Source organism: Arvicanthis niloticus, chromosome 30 (genome assembly GCF_011762505.2).
Source record: "Arvicanthis niloticus isolate mArvNil1 chromosome 30, mArvNil1.pat.X, whole genome shotgun sequence".
Classification (NCBI taxonomy): Eukaryota; Metazoa; Chordata; class Mammalia; order Rodentia; family Muridae; genus Arvicanthis; species Arvicanthis niloticus.
In genome coordinates, this window is record NC_133438.1 from 14,864,970 (window position 1) to 14,885,883 (window position 20,914).

At 38.6% G+C, this 20,914-nt stretch overlaps 1 protein-coding gene and 1 pseudogene across 3 annotated transcripts in view; one reads left to right on the plus strand and one right to left on the minus strand.

The window, feature by feature from the left end:
• The window catches only part of Rspo3 (R-spondin 3), an 85,354-nt gene extending 78,763 nt beyond the window's left edge, over positions 1 to 6,591 (plus strand). Inside the window, exons 5-6 of one of the 3 annotated variants that reach the window (XM_076927934.1) lie at positions 912 to 1,087; positions 2,477 to 6,591. In XM_076927934.1, the coding sequence (XP_076784049.1) occupies positions 912 to 1,087; positions 2,477 to 2,512 (212 nt within the window). In that variant the 3' untranslated portion in view covers positions 2,513 to 6,591. Of the gene's footprint in view, positions 1 to 911; positions 2,144 to 2,476 lie in introns of those variants that run through there. The other 2 variants (XM_076927936.1, XM_076927935.1) reach the window with 2 other exon arrangements.
• Positions 6,592 to 12,581: 5,990 nt separating this feature from the next.
• On the minus strand, positions 12,582 to 19,988 carry LOC143440620 (heterogeneous nuclear ribonucleoprotein A1 pseudogene; annotated as a pseudogene).
• Between the last annotated feature and the right edge of the window lie 926 nt (positions 19,989 to 20,914).

Genomic DNA, 20,914 nt, shown 5'->3' on the forward strand with positions numbered 1-20,914 from the left:
TTCATGGGATCAACTCATTAATCTGAAGAGACAGGGGTATCCCTAGTATACATAAGAAGTATTAATAACACCACTCCCTAGGATTCTGTAACCAGAGCACAAGAAGAGAAGCCAAACCACCAAATTCAATATTTGCAGCCTGTTTCAGGACATAAAAATATTTTGGTTCTCTCAAACAAATAATTTTTCCGAAGTACTTTCATCCATGATGCCTCAGTGTGGGCAGACATTTCAAAGTTTGCATTGCTCAAAGTGTGGGGTATAAATTTAAGACTTGTCACATCAAAGACTAATTGGTTCCAAGTTTTAGTTTATAATGAATTGATTTGAGTATAAATAATTTCTTATTGTTACATGTGTTAATGAATCTTACTAAAACCATATCCTTAGAAATTATAAATTTTATATAAAAAAGTTCACTTGAGTAAAGTTAATTTTCTCTTCTTAATGAAACAGGGGAAAAAAGTCTATTCATTTTGGTGTCTTGGCAAAAGACTCACCAAAAAATTTCATAATTATTTAATAAAATTGAATAAAATTTACCATTGATTCTGGCTCCATATGGGATATAGTGTTGCTACCTACATGAATACCTTTATAGTCATGTTGATATGAAGCAGATAAATGTACATATTAATAGAGTTTTGATGTGGTAAAAATATATATGTAAAGTTTTTCATTTGGTATGCATAAGTGACTATGAAGTAAAATAAATCCCTTAATTCTATCAATCACACAAATTCTATCGGTTTAACAAAAGCAACTGAGTGTAAGGCTTAAAGGGTATTTGTTTGTTATCTATGAGTATAATGCGTAACTTGAGGGGGAAAACCGCTCTTTTTAGCAAATTAAAATAACCAAGGAGAATATAATTGAATAGGATTTTTTAATTGAATGTCCTTTTATTTTAGGAAAAAAGGGAAGAGAGCGAAAACGAAAAAAACTCAGTAAAGAAGAAAGAAAGGAGACAAGCTCCACCTCTGACAGTAAAGGTTTGGAGTCCAGCAGAGAGGACCCAGAGCAGCGGGAAAGCAAAGAGAGACAGCAGCAGCAGAAGAGAAGAGGCCGAGACAAACAACAGAAATCGGTATCAGTCAGCACTGTACACTAGAGGGTCCTGTGAGGCTACTGTAGACTCATGATGCTGCTATCTCAACCAGATGTCCAGGACAGGTGTTCTAGCCATTAGGACCGCAAACGGACAACACATCAGTTACCACTCTGTCTAAACAACATTCCTAATAGTTGCTATATTCTTCATACAGGCATAGTTAACAGCAAAGAGGCAAACGTTCAAAGAAGGGATACTTTCAGATGGTCATCTTATGTGCTTCTGTGCATTTTTTAAAAATGAGAAAATTTGTACATAATTATCAATAAGCTATAAAGTAGCCTCAATGTAATGATGACAACTGCGAAGGAATCATCTTTACTTTATAAAAAACATCTTCAATAATTCTTCAAATAATTGCCTTTACGAAGCAAAATATCATTCCGCAACTCCAAAAAGGCAGTATCCCTCAAAACAAAGCTTTGTCAAGGGAGAGAAACATCCTCCATGTACAGGGTGGATTTGTCCTGAAGAACTAGTGAATGCTCAGAATTAGGGCCTGGCATTTGGGATCCTCGAGTGTATCATCACAGAAGCAAGCGTTTTAAGATTACTTCTGTTGCCCTCATCTGCAAGAAACTGTACGTGTGTCACAGTTAGAAATACTGTGTGGGGTTGGAGTAAGGCAAGCTGTGGAAGAAATCGTAGTATTGGAGATCATCTTGTGCTTTCCAGAACTCTGAGGGGTTTGGGCCACCTGGAACAGGGCTCCAATCTGTATTAGCACTGTGTGGTTGATCTTGCTCGACACCTTGGTTTATATAAGTCTGTAAACATGTACCTGTAATTCTCTTCCAAAAGGAAAACCATACTTACTAGAAGAAAATTCTGACTCTATGGAAAACAAAACTATAGCAAGAAGAATGTGACATGTTTGCAAAGTTGAGTGTTTTCTTTCTTAATGAGGGGGGAAACTATTTTATTACCTGCTTAAGGGCCCACCTGAAAGTAAAAGGATACTACTTTCTAACAAGGTGTATCTAGTAGGAGAGAAAGCCACCACAATAAATATATTTGTTAATAGTTTTTAAAGCTTGGTTCACTTTGTTTTATTGGGTAAAATTTAGAGACTCATGAACTAGGAAAAAGGAATCTGCTCTATGGGAGAACTTGTGTCTTACAAATTTAGGTAGGATTTTCAGTGTTTCTTCCATGAATCCTTCATTGCCTGAGACAATAGAAGCTTACTTATGGGATGCTAGGAGCTATTTATTAATTTTTTCTTACTTTAATAAAAAAAGTTTTATGGGAACATGAGCCTACCTAAATGATCTCACTGACCCTTCCCCTTCATTTCTTAGAGATGAGCACTTTGTTCCTCCTGAATCTTCAACATTTAGCCTTTTCTTCTCCATATTTCCTCAGTCTGTGGATCTCTTTTGGGAACTGGAGTCACCCTAGCAGGAAGCCTCAGCTATATTTCCCAGAGGACCCAGGCAGGCCTGTACAGGAGGAGGGAATCTCTGAATGTGCGGTACAGATGTTCATGACCCACTGTAGCCTTCTGCAATGACAGGAGATGTGCAGCCACCCTGGGTACCACGGTTCCAGCCCTCTCAAGGTCACTGCCTTCTGAAGAAAATGCACTGAGTCTGCCTTCTACTTGTCTGTCTCTGGGCATCCTTTTTTCATCAACTGTACTGCTCACATGGGCCACTTGGCTTAAATGGTTTTCCACTTCTCTTTTAAGACATAAAAGTTTGAAATAGTGTGTCCCTGTTTCTTATTCTCGTGTTTCTTTCCTCGTCTGCATGCCATAAATTTTCCAGTCAACTGGATCTATACCCACTATTTAGGAGAGTTCTCATTCAAGCCTCATATAAAGCTTATGTTACCTGAGGGAATCAAATCTTACTCTACAGAATTATGTTAAGTGGAAGTATGTATCAATTTAAGAATTTTTGGGTGTGTCAAACAACATCTCTCTCCATTTTGGTGTTATTTTGTTGAGTGTGGGTCACGACCATATTCTTCTCTACATCAATATCTTCATTCTTCTACCAACACTTCCTGTTAAAATCTAGAAAAAAACTATAATCCACCAAGACAGAGCAACAGGGGAAAATTATTGTCATGTCTTCCCATATGGCTCTCTATGCCATAAAACATTTATATCTTTGATGCAAAACTTAAATATATTAAGTACAACAGAAAACAAATTACAACTAACATTAATCATACCTTCGGTAGAATATACGTGACGACATGATAATAACTTCTATTAAAATCTCTATCTACCTGGGTAGATCCTTAAGCATAAGAACTCATATAATACTCAAGTAAACAGCCCTTCTTGAGCAAGATCTCACCACTGACTTAGAGAAAACTTCTTGCACTCACCATAAAAGACATTGCTGATAGTATAAATGTTCAAAAAATTCTTGATATAGAAATAGAATTCAAAGAGTAAAATATCACATATCTCTCAGTACCTACTTCATACCCCTATCATAATCTCCTAATTCTACTTACAAAACTCCAAAGTCTAGCTTTATAGCAGTTCCATAACCTGAACAGTTGTCCTTGTAGGTCTGCAGTCATTTGGTAAGTCACTTAACCACTTGGGGCCTCCATTTTTGATTGCAACAAAAATAAGGGTGGGGGAGGGAGATGGTTCTGAGGCCAGAGGACATTTGCAATTTCTTCCACATTGTGGTGGTATTTCTAGTGAATCTTCACTGGTGAAGACGTCCCTTGAAAATGATCCAAACTATGTTTTAAAAGAAGGTGGAAATGTATAAGATGAGACAGCGCTAACTCTACTGCCCCAGTGTTATTGAGTCACCCTAGCTAATGTCACTGTTATTTAAATACTGAAATGAATAACAGAGAGAAGAAAAAAGCTACTACCAAGAATAGAGTGTAGTCTTCACAAAAAAAAAGTGGGAAAGAAAGTGAAGAATGTGCAGTATCTGAACATAGACAGGGCAATATTAATGTCTGAATTCTGCTCTTCACTGGGCTATAATTTAAGCAAACCTGGACCAGCCTTGTGGCCTTTCACACTCTATGTTCTTTCTGTCAAGAATGTAATGAGAATAAAAAGATCATGACTCAGTATAACAACAAATATTCTGTAGACGAGTAAATTTTACATACACACAAAAAATGGTGTCTACAAGTCAAACAGGTAAATCAACTTTATTTCTTGACTAACATACAAAATCCCAGCAAGTAGACATGTATAACGATTTCAGGAATTGTGAAAACAGACCATTAGTCACCCAATGATGAATACCAATTTACTATTTGCCTTTGATCTTTAAAGCAAACACGATTATTCTCAAGAATATGTGCATTTTATAAATAGCCATATAGATACTTCATCTCTTTTGGAGATGTGTTTCAACAGCAAAATGCCTAACTAAATTCTTTCTCTGTAGTGCTGCAACTGTCTTTAGGCAAATTAAGGGGGAAAGAATTCTTTCTCAGGCAAATTTGTGATGAGGTGTAACTTCTCCCATGCTGAGGGAGTATGTGTGGAGTTCATCTTAAAGCTGTTGGTCATATAGATTGAGAAATCCCATTTTAATTATTTTCTAACATATATTAGCTGTACATCATAATGAGTTTCCCGACATGCTCATACATTTCCACATGTGTACATGAAGTATCTTGCTCTTCACACTGTCACCTGTTGTCTACCTCCTACTCTTGCTGATCTCCTCCTCTTCCTCCTACCCCTCCCCTTCCTCCTCCTCCTTTTCCTCACAACTGGGTCCTCCTTTACTCTTATGTCCTTCTGTTTTGTTCTGATTTGTTTTGTTTTATTTTGTTTTGTGGCCCACTGAGTTTTGTTAGGGTTACTCACAGCAGCGTGGGTGAGGGCTGGTTTACAGGTATCTGATTGTCTTGGCCAGTAGCCACACCGTTACAGAAAACTTAGCTTCCTGCCACCATTAACAGGTTATAAATCCTCAGGTAAGAGTGGGACCCCATGATCTCTTCTTCAACCAGTGACAAGCTGTTGGTAAAGCGAATCTCATGCAGATCTCATGAAGATAATTGCAACTGCTATGAATTCCAGAGTACCTAGAATTTAGTGCTCCACAACACTGACCTTTCCATCAGCTCCTGGATTCTGCCCACCCTTCTTCCGTGATATGTCATGAACTCTAAAAGAGAGTGACATAATAATAAATGTCCCATCTATCACTGAGCCTTCAATAGTAACTCAGAAAAAAATCCATTTTAAACAATGATACCTATTCTCACTAATTTAACAGATTATTGTTTTATTCCATTCTTTTTCTTATTATTGTTTCATTTTTTTTTTAGAAAAAGAGAAAGAAACACCTGGGACTTTTTATGTTCAGTAATGTTCTCAATAAGATGTATTATACAATTCTGTCGAAATTCCTCTAAAGAAGTTAGTGATACCCATGTTTCACAGACGAGAGACTTGAGCCACAGAAAAGTATCCAACAATTATTTGACCATATGTAGTAAGCCTGGAAGTCCTGCCTATCTATGACCAACTCCAACCTCCACTGAACGTCATTTAATTTTAGTTGCAAAGTTGACTATAATATGTCATGATCTACCTCATGAAGAGGATCGAGAAGTTCTCTTTGAGGATTTTCCCAGGATAAGATTTACTTCTAAACCAGAACCTAGCACATGGCTCCCAGTGTGATGGGGTAGTAAATGAATCATCTAAGCAGTAAGAGGACTAAAAAGGAGAATGAGGATCATGTGCTATTAGAGAAAAACAAAACATCAGTTCAAAAGACATCAGAAGGTCTAAAGGCCTGGAAAGTCTCAATATTTTGCAGCCCTTTATGCCTCTGGAACAGATCTTATTTCAGTTGTCCACTATTTGCTCACGCAGTGATGGCCAGCAAGTTTTCTTTCCCTTAGTTCTCATGCAGATATGTAGAAATGCTGAAATGCATCTCTAATGTTAGAACAGGCAAAGCAACCTCAAATCGTGCCTTGCTGTCTTCAGATACATTCAGACATGAATGTATTGGAACACGAGTCCACATGTTCTAATGTTCACCTTTTCTTGTTCATCTTGTTCATATAACAAAGAAAGAAATGATTATAGAGAGAAAGGTTAGGGTGGGAGACAGGAAAGAAAGACAGATGGGAGTGAAAGAGGAGCTCCAAGGTAGCAATAACTTTTATTCTTAGCCATTAAGATATAGGGATGAGAGACCTGACTAGTGCAAATATCCTGTTTCCTAGTATGCCACCAGCATAAGCATTTCAGCAGATAAAATCACATGAACATAAAATAATCTAGCATATAAACAACTTCAGTATCTGCAGTTGTGGCAACGAAATATTGCCTAAAATTGGAGACTTTAAGATTGGCTTGGCAGATAAAGGAGCTTACCACTGAGCCTGATAATGTAAGTTTGACCCCGTGAACCCACACAGTAGAAGGAGAGGACACACTCATGAAAGTTGTTCTCTGACTTCCACATGTGATCTATGGAATTTTACACACACACACACACACACACACATATATATATATATATATATATATATATATATATATATATATATATACACTCACACACATATACACTTACACACACACAGATACACACTCACATACAAAAAAATCAGTCAGTTAAGAGAGACTAAAAGACATTAAGCTTTTATTCATAAAAATGGAGAGCTGGCAAAGATCAGGAAAGTTCTAACTTTCGATACTGAACAGACTGCTTCTTCTTCTCCATTCCTCACACTGCTGCCTCACTGGGGATTTTATTCTTAGAGAATAGTATTCATTCCCCAAAATGAGTGAATGGAAGTGAGAAAGCCTGAGATGAGCAACCCCCCACCCAATACCTCTGGTTGTCTGTAGCTACTAGCATTGGGGTTGCATTATATGCGTGATGAGAAGAACAACTGTGAATATTGTGATACCCAAAGACAATAAAATAAACTCTACTAATTCTTGATGCTTGAACTGGAGTCCTTTGTGAATCACTGATTGAATGCTACCAGATGTGACCATTCCAGACCTGCTTGGCCCCAAGCTGTCCACCAATTGACCTCACGTCTTAAAGTCTCTGAAGAAAAAGAAGATTTCAAATGCCCCAGCAAAATATAGTTAAGTCTTAACCAAAGCAGCAATGAGTGTAATTTACGAACCTAAAGACATGGAGAAGCAGGGTCACTTTATGGAGGTGAGTCATTTTCAAGCAAGGAACTCCTTGTGTTCTTGTTTACCAATTTTCCTTTTAATTCTGGAGTTTTTACACTGAGGTGATAGAAGAGAGAATGCACGTAGTCAACATATTCTTCACTTACTCTGGAATGCTGAAGAAACAGCTTGCTATGTGCACATGAAATAGTTAAGAAAATATGTAAATTGTGTATACAGAACATCTAATAGGATCCAAAAGGAAAGAAATAATCTTAGGATCTCTAGATATTTGTCTAGGATCTCTAGATATTATAGATACTTCCACATTTACATCATCAGATCCATGATGGTTAGAACAGATCATTTGCTCACAAGAATTTTTAAAGGCCTTAACAATTTTCTTCCATGCCTACATCATTTCCAACACCCCTTCAAAGAAATCAGCCAATTAGATAACAGATAAAGACTAAATTAATAAAATACAATTAGGAATTGACAAGTTATAAAGTAAGGTTGCTTTAACCAGGAGCATTTAGTCCATGTTTAGGCTGCTCACTTTGAGACATAAATGTAAAACAAGCCAATAGATGTGGGGAAAATGCCATGGCGGAGTCCCAGAGGCTTTCCATGCTGGTGGGTTCCACATACTGGAGAAAGTCTGAAGTTTCAAAGGGTGGAAGCTTTGGTGGTGTCAGGCCCAATGATACAAGAAGTCCATGGATTTCTGAAGAGTTTTATTGCCATGGTGTGGTAGTTGGATCTGGATGTGCACCCCCACCCTATAAAACTCAGGGCAGACCTGAGTTAAATACAGAAAGAGAAAGGGGGGAGAGGCTGGGGAAGAATGTTTAATTGATTCCACCCTCTGGCCTTCAGGCCTGATCCTGGTGACTGATGGTCATAGACCTCTCTGTGGGAGGGGCTGGGAGGGCTGGAGCTAAAGGAAAAGAACCAGGGCCCAGGAGCAGAGTCGAACTCCTGCAGTCCAATAAGAGTCCAGGGTTCCAGGCTTATGCTCCACCAAACACCCAGCTGCTTCTCACAACCCACTGCCCCACAACTCCCCCTTTTTTCTTTTATGAAGAAGAGGTGTCATCAGAATAAGTGTCTCCTATGTTGGGAACAGTTTGATACTGAACCAAGACCTGATTGGTAGTTACCTCTGCAATGCTACTTCTCACAGCCCACCTCCCCACAAATAGACTCACTTCTATCCATCAGAAAGGCATCATGTAAATAAGTAAGCCAAGCTGATTCTTTCATTCCTAAAGTATGGCAAATTACTGACAGTATGGTACCCCCAGTAAAGCTATCAGGCTACATTTGAATATTCTAAAAAGAATTATCAAGTCTCTCCGTGGAGGTTAAAGGCTTGTGTTATTTTGTAATGACTCATACCAGACCTGGTATTCACAGTAAATTTTAATGCTTTCTATTTAATACAAATAAAATGAAAACATACTACTGCTGTTCAAGCTGGTTTATTTATTTCATTTTTTTAAGTAAGGTTTTGGTACCTAACCACCTCCCACCAAAAGAGTAATACATATATTCATTTAAATTTATATAAAACAAGGGTTATTTAATAATCAGTTTCAAAGATAGTATCTCTGTAATAATCAGGAATGAGTTCCAGTCTGGGGGAAAAAAATCAAGGTCAGCATACAGCAGTGTTTCAAATGACCAAAAACTAAAGTAAAGTCCATCTTGAGGAACACCCACTGGAGTTCTCAGTTATGATGGCTAGCCACAGGCTACTTGTTTGTCAAGGGGACTCTTCCTGGGAGTGAGATCATTACAGTTCCTCAAAGAAAAAGTGTCAGGCTGCCTTTCCTTCTGTCCATTGGAAACAGGAGAAACAAACATTATGTTACAAATGAGTTGGGAACACTTCAGAAAACATCCCTCCCCAGACTACCCTTGGAAGAGAAGAAGGAGAGGGCAGAGAGTTGAGGGGATCAAAGTTCCCCACAAGGTCAGGCTTCTGCAAAGGGCTTCACTGCTAAGTCAGTGGAATCCTAGGGGCAAGTGTCTCAAGCACTTCCCTGAATCTCATATTCTTAATGCCCCTAGCCTCTTACCTACACACTGGATTTCTTCTGAGGAAAACTAAGCACACTCTGAGGAACACAGCAAAGTGAAGTAAGGAAAACAGTCTACTGAGGCCAAGGATAGTGTTGCTTTGTATTATAAAATGGTTGTTGAAATAACATCAATTACCAAAGTGGGCCTAAGGGAGTCAAGGGAAAGAAATGAAAGCTCAGCTGAGTTTCCTCTTTCTGCCTTTACGGTTTGACAGTGTTCTAGTCGGCTATGCATAAAAAGGGTATGAGAGTCTTTCATCTACAAGCATCTCCAGCCAAGTTGGTTCACAAGCAGAGACCAGCATCTGTGGCCTCCGTGTTCTCCTGGCCTAAGTTTCCTTTGAGAAACATCAGTGTTCCTGTCAACGCACAGCCAAATGCTTTCCATCCTGCTTGCCTTGAGAAAGGTCATCTACTCCTGTCCCACCTCTGATGGCAGCCAGGCTCATAAGCAAATGTGTCTAGTCTATCTTCCACCCAGGCATGGGTATCTCTCATTTCCTGCGCAAGGTAACATGAATTGTACAAAACTTCCAGTACTAAAAACACAAACAGAAAGAAAAGAACGAAACAGAGCCCTCGTGATGAAAGAAAGTGAGGGGTAGTAGGGACACACGGGAGGAAGCCAGACACGTCCAGTCTTTCTGGTGCTTATGTAGCTTAGCCCATACCCAAAGTAAACTTTCTTCACCTCAAGAAGCTGTCTGACTATAAATAAACTCCCTGATGTATCTCTAAGACATGAACATCTTGGACTATCATAATAAACATTGCACAATAACTATGAACTAACATCTGGAGGGAAGGCTTTGCACGCAGTGGGGTGAGAGGGAGCTGGCTTTTCTGAGGACTGCTGATACAGAGTTTCTCTTTTGAGAAATGGTTTCCACCATTAACCAAAGCAAACCAAAGAGTAAATTGGTTTTACTTCAAAATCTCAAATATAATACGACGATCTGCGAAATCTCTTCTCTCAACTTGGGTTGATCCTGGTAAAACATGTTAATTTTCTTGCTTTCCAGTATTTGAAACCAGGATAATAAGCATCCCTTTACTAAGCCAGCCAATTTAGCTATGAAAGTTGTTCATAGTTAGCTTTAGTTATTTCTGTAGTTGGCATAAAGAAAAACTATGTTTTCTCTTCTGAGTTAAAAAAAAAATCACAAAGTCTCAACTATAGTGTGCTAGCAAGGTACAGCCATACTATTGTGGTTATGGTATTTAACACTTATTGTAATTAGCAAAAAGAGTAAGCTTCATGGACTTCCTGCATTCATTCAAATGTATGCCTGTTGTCCCCTCATTCAACTAATAAATTTATAAAGACATTACATGATGACCAAGCTCCCGTCTCATGCAGTAGAATACTCCAGTCACTCCAGGTAAATCTTACAAATATGTAGATCCCTGTCCCCCAAATCCTTTCACTTACTCTATGTAATGCTCTAAATAAGATCTTTGTAGATAATGCATTAAGCATTATGTCTCTGATACCAAAGAAACAAAGGCATCAGAAATGTATATAATGTTTGTGTTAATTATAATGCCCCATCAAAAATAATTAAGCCTTATTAATAAGATCCAATAAAAATTAAAAACAACCATCTGGCTGGATTGCTCGGTGGTTAAAAGCACTTCTTGTTTGTGCAGAGGATCTGTGTTCAATTCCATGTCGTTCATTCAACTCGCCAGTGCCCATCAAGGGATCTGACACCCTGCTGTCACCTCCCTGGGTCCTAGGCATGTACATAGTACATCGACATGCACACAAACCAAAATACTCATACACAAAAACGTTAATAAATTAAAGAGGAAATAGGTAAAGGTAAAACTACCCTTAATTTATGTACCAGCATTTATTTCTTTTTACCAATCACAAATCTCAATGTTTAAAAAAATTAAATAAACTTGCTACCAGAGGGGAAAGGTGAGTATTTCTGAGGCATTTGATAAACACAAAGCAATATTTCATTTTGTAGAAATATTTTTAAAGTGCATGTGTCTCTCTTCCACAGAGTACCATTTGGCAGAGAAGGATCATTTAGCCAAGACTGAGCTATAGTTTCATCTGCTCACAGTCTGTTCCTAGTGACATACAGTTATGTATTCTTCAGATGTTCCAAACCAGCACAATGAATTTCACTTTAATATTTTTTTTTTTTTACAAATAATCACCATTATACACAACACTCTCTGTCTTTGATTGAATTGACTTAATTGCGTCTTGTAGGTGGACTGCATACAGGCTGCCCTAAATTCCAGACACTCTCTCTGTAGACATACCTAAGCAATGAGTTGTAACAAATTTAAAAGGATGATCCTGATTTTTCATTTGTTAATCATTTAAATTAAAGCAAAGATGGATATATACTGAGATTTTTGAAAGGACCATTTCTATTTTGTAAGTGCTTCTCAGTGTAACACAGCACAACATAATCAGTCAAAAATAAACATGCAATAATTCAACAGAAAGAAGAGCAGAGGACAGAGGGGCAGAGAGAAAGGAGAGAAGTAGCAGGTGCAGGCACCACCAGGTTTTTTTTTTGTTTTTGTTTTTGCATGCTTTGTCACACAGTCCTCTACCCAGAGCCTGTGGAGAATTTGCTCATCTGTTCCTTTTTCTCTCCCAGTTGTCCTACCCCATCTGATGGTCTCCAGGGACAGCCAGATGAACCTTCTAAAGAAGCTGCCATGACTCCTCTGATGGGCTCTTTGGAGAACACTAGCCATCAGGTGGGGTGCTTGCAGCGATGTTGGGTGTGTTAGTGGGAAAAGCATATGGTTTCAGAACAGGAAGACACACACTTTAAATCTCTCTACTGTTAACCCTGCAACGTTGGGAAAAAAAATGATTTAAGCTCTGATTCTCAGTCTCTTTACATACAAAATGAGTACTTTATTAATGTGCAGAATCACTGCACGGGATAATGAAACAAAACACAGAACATGCGAATCACAAGTTGGGTCCTCAGTGAACTATTACTTATTAGATTTGTTATTGTTTAAAAGAGAATTCCAGTCTAAAACAGAAGCACTTATACAAAGGTATGTGAACATATACATGCATACATTACATACACACGACTGCATTCCCTCATATCTACTATTTGACAGACAGTATGCTTAATACTCCTGATATAATCTGTCTTATGTCCATAAGAAAATCTGTCACTTTGAATCTCCCTAGAGGAAGAAACAGCCATTTGTATCCACATGCTGTTAACATGTTCTTACTGACGTGCGTAACAATGGGGTGGTTGAGAGGAAAGTAGGCCGTCGCTCAACTGTACCTGGAAAAGACTTCAAGGATGACTGTCCAAGTGCCTGAAACTGTCCTCAAATTTGACAGTTTTTCTTTATGTGTGAAGCAAAGTAAAGAAATGATGATGCATGGGGCATCTCTGGCCATGAAGAGGTATGAAAGGATTACAGACACTGGTAAGAAATTTAGTATGTATGTAGGCAAGAAACCAGTGACTAATAGTGTGTGTGTGTGTGTGTGTGTGTGTGTGTGTGTGTGTGTGTGAATATGTGTGTGTATGAGAATATGTGCACATATATGTGTGTGTATGTGTGTATGTGTGTGTATGAGAATATGTGCACATATATGTGTGTGTGTGTGTGAGAATATGTGCACATATATGTGTGTGTGTATGTGTGTGTATGAGAGAGAGAAAGAGCGAGAGCTATTGACATTACCTTTAAAACAGTGATGAATTTTTTCGTTGTTTTGCTTTTGTACATTCATGGAAGGCAATGACATGATATAATTTATTTCCCTTGCAAGGTTGTGTTTGGTGGAGATGAACAAATGGGTCTTTACTCATTCTCCTAAGAATGAGCAAAGAAGACCAATGAGCAGCCGTTTGGGACAGTGAAGTAACCATAGGCAAATCCATAACGAATGGAACCTGAGTCCTTGTCAAAAAAGACCTAAGTGGGGGACCGATGTTCAGAAGCACTGAAAGGTACTGGCCATGACACATGGCATCCAGCAAAAGAAAGCAGGCAAGCAAAAGAAATCCTCGTTTGAAAGGAAGAAGTGGGCCAAATAAAATTATCAGTTCTTAAACCTTAATAGAAGAAAAATAAATTATGAAAAACCCTGAGACTGGAGAAACAAACGGTATATAGGTCAAGACCTGAGAAAATGATTGGCACTGAAACATGGAGGAGAGAAGGAAACCCAATGCCACAACAAATCAATCTATTTAATATTGATGTCCCCATAGGTCTGCCAATATGATAACCTTGCATGAACTGTTTCAGTAAAATCACGAGAATGGAGTGGTATGTTGAAAAGAGAATTAAATGTAAAGAATTTGCAGGTGTAGGATGAAGGCAAGGCCACAGAGAATCTCTGCTGTTATTGGATAAGAAGGCAAGGCTGCCTTATGGCATCACGTACTTACGTCTGTTTGGTCTGCTGTTGGTGATTATTTTGGGGGAGGTGCTGAAAGTATATTCATTCAGCAACAATGATACATTTTAGAACTATAATACAGAGTGGAGGGAAAAGAAACAATGTTTTTAAAGGGGTCTTCTTTATAAAGAAAGAAAGTAGACCACAGCATGTTAGCCTGCTAGGAAATGGGTGGAAAAAATGATTTTCTTTCTTTTCTTTTCTTTTCTTTTTCTAATGTCTTAATTGAAGTAGATTTATTTCACTCTCCCGCCCTTTCTGCCCTCCAACCCCTTCCAGGTACCCTGCCCTGAACCCCCTTCCCCTACCCCATCTCAGTCCATCTCAAGGTGATAGCCTCTTTTTTTTTCTTTTAGTATATTTTTACATAATAAACAGGTGTTAGATCCATTATAGCCTGTGACAAGACCAAAAGCACAACTAAAACTATTAATTGTAATGGAAAAAATACCAGTTTCAACAGTATTTCCACCTGACTTGCCCCAACACATCTTTCCAGTTCTCTCTTTTTATTCTCTGGAACATTTAATAATTCCAGTAAGAAGATATTTCTGTCTTCTCTTTTAGCTCACACCTTCTCTCTTTTTCTCTCTCTCTCCCTCTCATTTATAGAACATCATGATCAAACTATTATAATTATTTATCAACACCATAGGTGAAAAGGTTTACAATAAAATCCTTTGCTGGATTGCTTTACACTTTCCACAGAACAGAAACTAAAATAACCTGTTATACAGTTAGTCACAAATAACAGTGCTAGAGTTTTCCCCCATACACATAAGTACTGTCTAAAAACATGTCTTCTTTGTAGCAGCTAGCTCTGCCACCATGAGTTCACAAATCTGTTGTAACCTGTAGGTTCTCTGTCACTTCTCGGGCTCTCTTCTACTCTAAACTTTGTTTGCTGGGTATAATTAGAACTTCTGGTCATTACTGCTGCTGCTGCTGCTGCTGCTGCTGCTGCTGCTGCTGCTGCTGCTGCTGCTGCTGCTGCTGCTGCTGCTGCTGCTGGTAGTGGTGGTGAAACCTCCATAGCCACCTTGGTTTCTTAGTTTATCAAAGTCGTGGCCTCCAGCACCATAAGCGCCAGAGCTCCTGCCTCCAAAGTTTCCTCCCTTCATGGGTCCAAACTCTAAAGACTGATAGTTGTAATTGCCAGAGTCATTGTACCTTCCACCGCCTCCATCACCACCTCTGGTTCCTCTGTTGTTACAGCTGTCATAGCTGCGACTCCCGCCATAGCCTCTGCCCTGGTTTCCATAACTCTGCAGCCCACTTCATAGTCTCCGCTTCCTCCAGAGTAACCAGGGCCACTTCCTCCATAACCACCATCAATGCCAAATCCATTATGGCCATCCCTACTGCCATATCCACCACCACAACGGCTGCTACCAAAGCCACCACTATGACTAGTGAAGTTTCCTCCTTGAGCAAAACTGTCATCGCCGCCAAAAATGCCTCCACAAACACCAACAAACTTTCTGAAAGCACTTTGACCTCTCTGGCTAGATAAAGTATTTGACATCTCTTACTTTTCCAGAGCTTTTCTTACTTTGAGGTTGTGGCCGTTCACAGTATGGTACTTCTGACTGACAATCTTACCCACAGAGTTATATCCATCAAAGGTAACCAAAGCAAAAACTATCTGTTGTCCACTGACTCTTAGTCATAATTTTTATCACTTCAATTTTCCCATACTGCTCAAAATAATCTCAAAGGTGATATTCTCCAGTGTCTTCCTTAATAGCACCAACAAATATTTTTCTCACCATTAAGTGGGCGCCTGGTCTCTGAGAATCTTCTCAGACACAGCTCTCTTAGGGTCCACAGGTCTTCACCTTTCTGTTGTTCACACTGGAAAGGATGGAGCCATTTTTGCCCTTTGCTTTTTGTCTTACACACCCCAATCACAGCCAGTGAGCAACCCCATTAGCTCCATTTCTAAAACAGTTCTTGGCTGTGAACCTTTACTGGTAGATCTATTGCAACTGCCTCCTTGCTGCATCAACTTGTCTCAGCTGCTTCCTCTGTTTTGTTCCCCCCAAATCTAGTGTCCGTCTAGAGCAAATGTCCCACATATTGTGGAAATTCCTCCACAGAAATGCTTGAATTCTTCTACAAAGAGTAAAACTTAAATCTCATGTGTATCACCCTCTGCCCCCACTCCATGTGCTCGAAAACGTTGTAGTATTTCGGGATCTTATAATTGCATAACTTTTATTAGTGGTCGGAAGATGCAGCATGAAGTTTTATAAGAGCACACAGCTGGCAGTTGCTAAATGTCTAAAATTCTGTTTGACTGAGCTATTTTAAGGTAACTGCATGTATAAAATTGAGTTTGGCACATACTTTGAAACCAGTGGAGCTCAGCCTCCTGTGAGGAAATAAATAAACTAGGGGCCAAGACACAAGACCAGATTTGTGTTATGAGGTGAGGTTTTTTGTTATGTTTTAAAGTCTTTTCTTTAAATTCTGACTTTAATACATTTTCTAATGGTTTGATCTTTGACATCGTCATTTGTTCCTATTTTATATTTATTCTGGAAGATTATCTTTAGGATGAATTTACAGGAAATAAAAAAATAACTGTCATAAAGTGAGTGCTTAGTACAATACAAATTAGTTTCACTAAATTGCATTTAAAGTAGAGAGCTATAGGAAATCTGGAGAGAATTTCAGTTGAACATGATGTCTCTCTAACAGGAACACGATGGTTAGTATCATCCAGTGTCTTCTGGAAGAAACAAATGAGGGGCTTTTGAAGAAAATAAAACAAAGCCTGGGGATATAACAGAGATCACAGAAGATAATTAAAGAATAGGCTTAAAAATAATATGAAAAAATTGGATAAGACTCTGCAAGCAGATTAAATACGCTTCTGGCTTAAGAGAGGAGGGTATAATGTGGTACTGTTTGCCAAGCCAGAAAAGGCAGAAGGTATGTAAATTTAACACCAGGAGGATGACAATTCAGCTTGCTGCAGCATATGTTTGAAATGCTATATAGGGCACCAGAAATGAGTTTCATTTGAATTCTTTTGAATTATCCATTAGCTATAAGGATATGGGGAAAACTAGGGTTAGAAGTTTAGATTTTAGAAGAGCCTTGTTAAATGTGGTTAATATCTTACAAATAGACCAGAGTTCTTAATATGACAGATAAAGGAGGAGAATCAAGTCAGTGATACCATGGAAACCAAGGAAGGAAAGGGCATCAGTAGGATGAAGGCAAGAATCTCAAAGAATCAGAAGACTCATAAGGTAAGGACTGAAATGCGCCTGGTGATTTTAGTAATCAGAAACATCTGCAAGGTGGGACTTGTGACTAAGACAATGAGGCACAGATTGAGAACAGAGAGTCTCAGGACGTGGGAATATGGTAAATGAGAATCAAAGAAGAAAAATAAAGCCATTGAAATATACCTGATTAACTAAGGTGCCTAAAGAAATAGGAGGATGTGATCCAAACAACACACAGATACCCAATACATGGGGCAGCTATTTTTCAGTGTGCATAATGGGAAGAATTTGGAAGTGGAAAAACCTTCTTCCAAAAAGGTCTGCATTTTCCCTCTGATGTAGAGTTGATTTGCTAAAAATGATGGAAAACATCAAAGTAATGAAGGCTCATAAGTATTATTGTGGGATATGAAAGAGGAAGTGGACAGTGAGTAGTTAGAAGGCTTATTGTGTAGTGGTAATAGCTCCACTGATGTGGGAGACTATGAGTTTGTAGTGGCATCAAGCCATGCTGTCAAGGCATTTGTTTTCACTGGGGCTTGGCAGCCAGATGTATGATGGGAAAGGGAGGGACTGGTTGATCTCGGGTTAGATCTGGGGCTTTAGGAAGGACAGAGGAGGACAACTTACAGTCTCAAAAAGCATTTTAAAAGTAATAAATCACAAGATTTATATACATGGAGTAAATAACATGGCTTATTTTTTTGTCTTCTCTTAGTAAGAAAGCAATGTTGATTTGCATCACTGATCTCTGTTTGTAACATCAGATAGTTAAGGTGGGTAATACTTTGCCTGTTTATAAACCAGGAAATGGGCTTTTCAAAGGGGTCGCATATTAGACATTCTGCATATCAGATATTTATATTATGATTCATAACAATAGCAAAATTATAGTTATGAGATAGCAAGAAAAATAAATTTATGCTTGGGGGGGGGTCACCACAAGAGGAATTGTATTAAATGTTCACATGACTACGAGAGTTGAGAAACACCAAGACAGAAATTAGAAGAGGTGAAAAGAAGGTTGTGGGATTGGCTTTGTGTCTTTGAGGAACATTCATGTCTCTCCAGTGAGAGAACCAGGAGGAAAGAAGTAGAAATGGCATAGGGAAAACCATGATTTTGCCAAATGTAAAGGTTTTGAAAAAGTAGTTACCATTTCATTAGATCTATCAGATTCTATCTCTTTACAAATTTGCACAGCTTCCTGTCTGATTTACCCATTTTTATCTTCTATTCCCCCCATCCCCTTGCACGTTCATACTCAGACTGCAGTGCAGGACTTTTCAATTGAAAAACCTGTAACTACCATCAAACTCAACTGGATACACCAAACTCACTAGAGTTTGATAACAATTAGACGTTCACTTGAGCTCTCACATGGTGGATTGAGGGCACAGTTGAATAGAGTTGCTTTTGAAGATTCCAAAGGAACTCATAGGATCACTGATATGTTGTCTCTGAAGAACCGTTAGCTCAGGAATGCAACTTAGATTGGATAGTTCTCAGGCCTTGCTGTTGAGGTAGAAATATCAGAAGCACCAGTCTCTCCAACCCCAAAGATGGCAAGCTGCCCACTGAGCATGGCTTTCTTAGATCCTTTTGCTATTATACGGCTCCTCTTCTAAGCTTGTGGTAATTAAAACCTCCACGGGATGATCTATGTCCATGACAACTACTCTTCATCCCTTGTTCGTGTGTAGTTTCTTTGTTGAAGGGCCATGGTTTTCTTATCATTTTCCTCAACTCTATCATTCTAGCCTGTGTGACTCTTTTAGCATTCTGATTTTTCTCATGCCACACATCAGTTGGTTTTTTTGTTGTTGTTGTTGTTTTGTTTTTTTGCATTTCCTTATTGTTTCAAATTTCAGGAATGGGCCATCATTTTAGTTCTGCCTGGGTTACTGAGATGACAATAACAGGCAAGACGAAGGACACAGACTCTGGCATACAGTTATGCGGCTTGCAGATGGCACTGATGATGTTTGTCAACATCCCTTACACGGGTTGCTCAGTAAAATGCAAAGCCTGCTATTCATAGTTGATCCTCTAAATATTATTCATAAAGATATCCTTAAAAGCACTGCCATATCTTCTGGCTAATGTAATTCTGTGGAGAAGTCTTCATATATATACTATTGTAAAAAACCTTAAGCAGCAACCACAAAGCAAGAAATTACCATGGGCAAGGCAGAGCCTGGGTTTCCTGCTTCTACGTCTAATGCTTCACGTTAGTTTTAGAATGTTGCCATATAGTCACAGGCGACTTTGAGCTGCATTTGGGATTCCCTCTTGGAATTCTTCAGAGAATGGCTCCTTACTTAAGTTAATCTAATGTTTGGAAAATAAAACAATTTGAAAGTCAGTTGCTTGTGGGGTGTGTGTGTGTGTGTGTGTGTGTGTGTGCGCGTGCCGCACTGACATGTGTTCAAGGTTTTTCCCAAAGGATGAAGACACAAGAAAATGACCTTTCTGGTCTTGTGACTGATCTCACAAGTTAGTATCTAACTGGAAAGCTAGCATTTACCTACCATTAGCTCAGACGAAACTTGAACACGTGCCTTTTATTCCAGCTTAAATTTCCATTGGGCAGAAAACTAGAATTCTATATTTATCATTGGATCTGTACTATAAACATTACATTAGGCTTTTATTTTTAGCTGTTAAGTAAGAAGTTAATGGAGAGAGTTTAGCTGCATTTTTGCTGAATATGAAAAGTACAAGATGGTTTGCATCAACAGCTAAGTACATTAATAAAATATCCCATTTTTAATCGAATAGCTGAAAGCACTCCAATGTGTAAAAGAGCTATAAGCTGCTACACAATATAACAAGGTGAAATAAACAAGATTGCATACAGTGAGCTGCTACTGAATGTATTTGGAAAAGCATAGAGCATAAATGTACAGTTCATATATTTAAAGTTGCAGTAAAATACGATGCCGATATAAATTTTTTGTTCTTGTTTATGATTTGAATTCCTGGTTCGAATTAGTTTGTAACTTGATGGAGTGAGAAGCGGCATCCGTAAATCAAAATTAATGTTGATATTAATGCTACTATTATTTTACACTTTGTAAGGTATCACATTTAATGCAGTCTCCTAACTTTATTTGTGATTTCTTTATAAAATAGCCCACAATGAGTAGAAATTTCTATGGTTATGAATGTTTCTTATTAATTAAATTTTGCTGTTGGGTCATTTCATACATGTGTATAATTCACCCTGATTATCCTCACCCCTAATCATTCTTAACTTCCACCTATTCTTTGATCATCCACTTCTCCCTATATGTCACTTCCTCCTGGCCATATCTTTTTTTTTTAAATCCACCAAGTTTAACTATGGTAGTCAGGGTGACTATGAGGATGGGACCATTGCATGCGTGGAACCTACTGTGCTCAATAGTAGGAACACCTGAAAAATGGTGACTCCCCCTCTCCCAGAATCCATCATCCAGTAGTTCAGCAGATAATACAGTCCCATGAGCTTCTCCACCATCCACAGCTAGCTATTTGTCAGGCCAAGTCTTGGGCAGACACAGTGCATGTATCCAGAGTAGCGGTGAGTTCATGAATGCAATGGATTTTAAGGCTGACAACATTTGTTTGTGGATACAAGCATAGATGCTTAGAAGGCAGTTTGATGTCATGTCCACATAGATAAACAACAATAGTAGCTCTCTTCTTAAATCTTTCTGTTGTTCTTCCTGCTTTAATTTCACCTGTGTTTTGTTGACCCTTGTTTCTTAAGGCATCCTCCATTCCAAATACCAAATACGCTCTTTCTAGTTTTTGGCTTCTACAAGTACTCCAATATATATTCAAAGCTAGAGTCCAATTATAACAGTACTTGTAGCTTTCTGGCAACTAGCTGAGTGTGAGGTATTACCTAAAAGTTGAAAATTTTGACCTAAGTGCTATGGAGGATGATATCGTAGCTGGCAAAAC